This window comes from Nematolebias whitei, chromosome 13 (genome assembly GCF_014905685.2).
Source record: "Nematolebias whitei isolate Nwh7 chromosome 13, NemWhi1, whole genome shotgun sequence".
NCBI lineage: Eukaryota > Metazoa > Chordata > Actinopteri > Cyprinodontiformes > Rivulidae > Nematolebias > Nematolebias whitei.
This window is the reverse complement of record NC_056510.1, coordinates 971,292-977,213: the sequence shown is the minus strand read 5'-3', so window position 1 is coordinate 977,213 and position 5,922 is coordinate 971,292. Positions and strand designations below refer to the sequence as shown.

Sequence of the window (5,922 nt, the reverse complement as noted above, 5' to 3'; positions counted from 1 at the left end):
AGCAGCAACATGAAACAGATCAGCAGCAACATGAAACAGATCAGCAGAAACCTGAAACAGATCAGCAGAAACATGAAACAGATCAGCAGAAACATGAAACAGATCAGCAGCAACATGAAACAGATCAGCAGAAACATGAAACAGATCAGCAGAAACATGAAACAGATCAGCAGCAACATGAAGTGATTTTTTTTTCACAGTGATTCTCCTGGTTAGAGATTCATGAGTCTAACAGCCTCAGGGTAGAAGCTGTTCCTCAGTCTAGTGGTTCTACACTTAATGCTCCTCAACCTCCTTCCTGAGGGGAGTGGGGCAAAAAGTGTGTGTGCTGGGTGAGTGTGGTCCTTCATGATGCAGGTGGCCCTCTTCCTGCATCTGGAGGTGTAGATATCTGTGATGGTGGGGAGGCTGACTCCAACAACTTCTGTGCAGCCTTCACCTTCAATGTGTTCAACATAAAGGTACTTCTTCCAGTTATCTAACGGTCAACAATGGTGAACCACAAGGTTCTGTGTTAGGACCCACCCTCTTCACAATGACATAGGTAATGTAGGTCCGTAGGTCAGAGCATCCCTGATGCATCCTTACACTGCTATGCTGATGATTGTTGAGCTAAACAGTTGCTAAGGTTTTCCAGCTTTTGCAATACGCTTTTGACATCATCCAGTCAGATTTGTTCTATCTCAGACTTGTACTAAACACAGGCAAAACCAAAGGGATGTTGTTTACAGACAGGAAGTCGGTCCCAACAGTTCTTCCCTCGATTTTATCCTCGAATGATGTCCCTATTGAGTTTATTGATTCCTATAAATATTTGGGTATCAGTCGACTCACATCTCTCTTTTAAGCTTCATGTGGAAAACTTGGTAAAGAAACTGGAAGTTAAACTGGGTTTGTTTTTCAGAAACAGATCTTGTCTAACCCTGAACCCTGAGGAACACCTTGTATCTGTGACTTTCCTTCCCTCCATTGATCACAGTGACATTATTTACATGAACGCTCCTACAAGAACCCTGCAGATGTTGGATGCTGCAGATGTTGGATGCTGCAGATGTTGGATGCTGCAGATGTTGGATGCTGTCTATCATGGTGCACTAAGATTCATAACTGGCTGTGATTATCGTACCCACCACTGCACCCAGTATTCACTGGTTAACTGGTCACCATTAACTTCACACAGACTCTCTCACTGGTACATGTTCATCTTTAAATCACTTCCTGGTCTGCTGCCTTCATACATCTCCTCCTACATGTCTCTGTGTGAGTGCAGCTACAGCGTGCGCTCTCAGGACATTATTACCTGCAGTGTTCCCTCAGTGAGGACTGAACTAGACAAAAGGACCTTCTTCTACTCTGCTCCTGTTTCCTGGAATATCTTGTAAAAAGATCTGAAGCTCTCGACCTTTGACCTCTCTAAGTGGCTTCAAACATCTAAGTTCCTACAGATGTTCCTGTTTTTAGTTTTCTACATCGTCTTACAACCTAGTTGTTTTTTGTTACATTTTTTTAAATACCATTTTATTTTTACTTGTTATTCTCAAGTTTTTTGCAACAGATGTAAGATGTTCCTCAAAATAAAATGGATTTAAAAATATCGGAAAAAACTGAAACAAATGAGGAAAGCTCAGGAGAAAAAAAATGAGCCTTGAACACTGTTCACCCACAAGGACCTGTGTCCACCAGACCTGGGTTTTGGTTTGCCTGCTCCACATATCCACAAGGCTGTGTCCTAAGCCACCTGAACATGTGACTGTCAAGCCCATCAACACTAATGAGCTGACCCTAGACCTCCATCCAGCCCTGAAACAGAGATGTGGACAATGTGGAGAGGGTCCATCTTTCAGGATTCTGGGTGGGCAGGTTAAGGAGGACCGGACCTGGAGCACCAGAACCACAGAGACCATAAAGAAAGCACAACAGTCTTTATTCTCTTAGACTTCTTAGAAAGAACCACATCTCTTAAAGGTTGCTGGTGCTCTTCTCCCACCATGCGCTCAGACATGAAGGTGCTCCAGGGGGTCAGAAGAACCTCACCCCAGAACTCTGTCAGGGGCTCTCCCCTCACCCTAAAAGAACCATATGCAAGTTTAACAAAAGCAAAAACCATCCTGAAGGACAAAACCCACCCAGAACTCAGCCTGTTGGACCTGCTGCCCTGGGACTTTTAAAAACCAGGACCAACGTCCAATGGAAACATTGCTCTTTTCACACCAGGTAAAGAAGAGTGCTGCTCTTCTGTTGGCATGTTAGAACTATTAGCAATACATCAAATGATTCATTTTAATAACCCGGCTCTCTGACATCAATGGGATGCAGTTAATGTTAAGCATTTGTTGGTTTTATAAAAACTTTTTCTTGCCTCTGTGGTTGGGCGAGCGGACGAGGATGGCGTTGTTGTCAGAACTCCTTACCTTTAAAGAAGCTTTTGACCCGCAGGTACCCCGCGCTGAGGCGCAGGACGGACAGCTTGTCCAGCCGGGAGCGCACGTCCTCGGGGAAGGGCAGCAGGTCCATCAGCCGGTCCAGCTCCCCGTTCAGCCGATCCCGGTGGCGCTTCGACGGGTTGGACTTGACGACTTCATTGCTGCTGGAGATCTTCTTTCTGGTGAGGGAGGTGACAGAACATGAGTGGAGCTGACTGAGGAGGCGAGGCATCGTGACCCAAATCCTCAACCAAGCGTTCACGGTGAGTTCAGCTCGTCACTGTTTCTGACTCTCAGTCCGACTGATGAAGGAGGGGCTCTCTGACATCACTGCTGGGAACAGGAAGTAAAGATTTTTAGATAGAGACACATCAAACAGGAAGTGAGCTGCAAGATCCACACATGTTCGCGTTTCCACCCAGAGGAGAACAGTAGCTTCAGCTCGTTGGTGGACGACGTTCATCAGGAGGTCTGCAGGAAGTGTCGAAGCATTTGCAGCCACGTAACAAAATGTACGGCTGTTTAAGTTTTCCAGACTGAGCACAAAGAGATGGTCATTTTCTAAAGTGGCATTGCACGACGCCTGTCTGCTGGTCGGCAACGCTCAGCGCTGAAAGCTTCAACTGAAACTTTCCACAAATCTGAGTCTCCAGCTGGGCTCCAACAGATCCAGTCCAGGAAATGGACAAACTTAGAAAGCACCTTGTCCAACCAGGAGTCAGAGGACCTTACGCCATGTGTGCCTCCAAACAGCGCTCTGCTGCATCTCCACGTTAATAATCGGAGTAAATTGTTCTAATCCAGGGCGAGCTGTGGGTGTTGTTACCAGAGGACCCAATCAGGGTCTTTAACCCAACCAAGAAGATGCATTTTCTTTACGACAGATAAACTGAGACGCTGACAGACGTTTTCTGGTTGTTGCATCGCTAGCTTGACCCAATCCTCCCTAGGATTATTAGACATACTCTGTGAAGACTGGCTCTTGTTAGCAAACACAAACGTGTGCTTGTTTTTGGTCTTTTAGGGTTAGTCGAGTTCTGGAAACACAACAACTTAAAAAATAAAAAAGTTTTAGCTCATCTTAAGCCAAACGTTTTAACGTATTTATCCAACATGTCTAACTTGATTTCTTAAGGTTCTTTAATAAAATGTTCATCAACTCATTTAAAAGTCGTTTTCTTTTTAATTGAAGATATTGGGGGCCAGATGAAGTATGTCCAAGGGGCCCTTTTGGCCCTCGGGCCACATGTTGAACAGCTGTACAGGGACCTCACTGAGGTTGAACATGGAGGGGCGTCTTCACAATAAAGTGTTTTGTCTCGACACAGTTTGATTATCTGTAAAACACAAAAAGCGCTGAATTATTAAATTCTTCCAAGTGTTCTTGTTTCCAACCAGAAACAGTCCAGGTACAGAAATAAGCCGAGGTCTGGTCAGAACTGAAGCTAACCTGGTTAAGTATAAATTAATGTACCGTAATTGCTGGTGTATTGAGAGCACCTGAATATAAGCAGCGCACACTAAATTTACAAATTTAACATTTTTGTACATATATAGGCCGCGCCTTAGAGTTGCATTCGGGCCAAAAAAATCCAACCCGACCTGGCTCCAGCCCGTAGCCATCATTTCAGAACCCCACCCGACCCGAAGAATTAACAGTACTTACAGGTCTGAACCTGACCCACCCCCCCACCCCCCGACATTTTTAATTAAGCTGTGACTGTTTATAGAGTGATTGACGGTTGGCGGACGCACGGATGAATAAAGGGGCAGACGATCGGAGCTGAGGGGGTGTTTGTCCTTTCATGGCCGTCAAAGCTCATTAAATGCTTCTGCCTGCATTCTGCATTATTCAGGCACAGACCCTGCTCTGACGTGTCGGATATTTTGGGATGTCAACTTTTTAAATGGCACCACCACCTTCTAAAGCACAGGTGTCAAACTCCAGGCCTCGAGGGCCGGAGTGCTGCAACTTTTAGATGTGTCTCTGATGCCACAGCGGAATCAAATAAGGAGGTCAGTAGCAGGACTTTGGAGAACTTGACTGCACTGAGAAGCTAATTCAGTCATATGATTGAGCTGTGTGGCATCAGAGACACATCTACAAGCTGCAGGACTCCGTTCCTCGAGGCCTGGAGTTTGACACCCCTGATGTAAAGGAAAGAACAAACATGGCTCATTTGTTTGAATGTCTTTCTTTACTTTAACTGAACTTTATTTTACCTCTTTCAAGGCCGGTCAGCGCACCGTCAAATGTCCACGTGCGGCTGGTGATTGTATGGCAAGCCATGTTGCCATATAATTGGATCGTGACCAGCAGTCAACCACAGCAGAATGCTACAATATGTACCACTAACATACACAAATACTACAGTAAATGTTTAGTTTTTATCTGAACAGTGCTGGTAACTCGGCTGCTTAAAATAAATACAGCAGCCTACCAGGAAGTCATTGATCGCTTTTTTCCTCCTGCTGCTCCATGGAGGTCACATGCCAACATGACTACCCCTCCCCGTTCTCTCTTCCCCTCCCATTTTATTGGTTCGGCTGTGACCAGTTCAGTAATTTTAGTGGTCAGATTGTTTTTAAACCTTTATTTAAACAGGTAGTCTCATCAATACATGTCTTTTTGGGGGGTGGGTCCTCGTGATTCAATGAGACTACATCATTGGTTCATTGTGGTTGGCTGCTGGTCACATGGCCCCAGGGAGGGATTATGGGAAAACTTTATGTTCAGTGTTAATCATTTTAGTTAGCTGTTTAGCATTGTTCTTTTAGTGATTAGTCTGTTCTTGTTAGCCTAGTTTAGTTTGTTAGGCCATTCAGTACAGTAACTATGAGTGAGGGAGGTAGTTGTCATGACGACCTGTGGGGTTCACTCGGTCTGCGTGTGTTGAACATAGGGCGGGACGATATGGCCAAAACTTATATCACGATATATTTCTTCATTTCAGTCGATACGATAGAATTCTGATATTGATATACAGTAGGCCCTCGCTACTTCACGGTTCATTATTTGCGAACTCGCTTTATAACATTTAAAAATAAATAAATAAATTATATATACACACACACACATACACACAAACATATATAAATATATATAAACAATAAAATAAACTACTTACTACTTGTACTACTATTCCTACTTGGTGGTTTTTCCACTTATCGCGGGTCTTCAGGGTACAGATCCCCGCGATAAACGAGGGACGACTATGAACAATATAAAAGTGTCAGAAAAAGTGCAAAGAATGCTCACAACAGATGCTCGTGAAAATAAAAATTATTTTGCAAAGTCTATGAAACTTGTTCAGTAAAACATCTTACAAACACAAACTGTACAAATAAATTAATGTTCATCTTTTATTTGTATTTAGTCTTCAAAGAAATTTGAAATCACTGTCAAATAAACATAAAACTCATCTTTGTAATTTTTAATAGCTTTAACTTTAAACAACAACAACAACAACAACAACAACAACAACAACAACAACAACAA

The 5,922-nt window shown here is 43.6% G+C and overlaps 1 protein-coding gene across 1 annotated transcript in view; it reads right to left on the bottom strand.

The window, feature by feature from the left end:
* LOC119419438 (aryl hydrocarbon receptor) overlaps positions 1 to 5,922 on the bottom strand; it is a 92,535-nt gene that overhangs the window by 73,305 nt on the left and 13,308 nt on the right. The window contains exon 2 of the mRNA XM_037686740.1: positions 2,412 to 2,602. Coding sequence (XP_037542668.1) covers positions 2,412 to 2,602 — 191 coding nt within the window. The remainder of the gene's footprint in view (positions 1 to 2,411; positions 2,603 to 5,922) is intronic.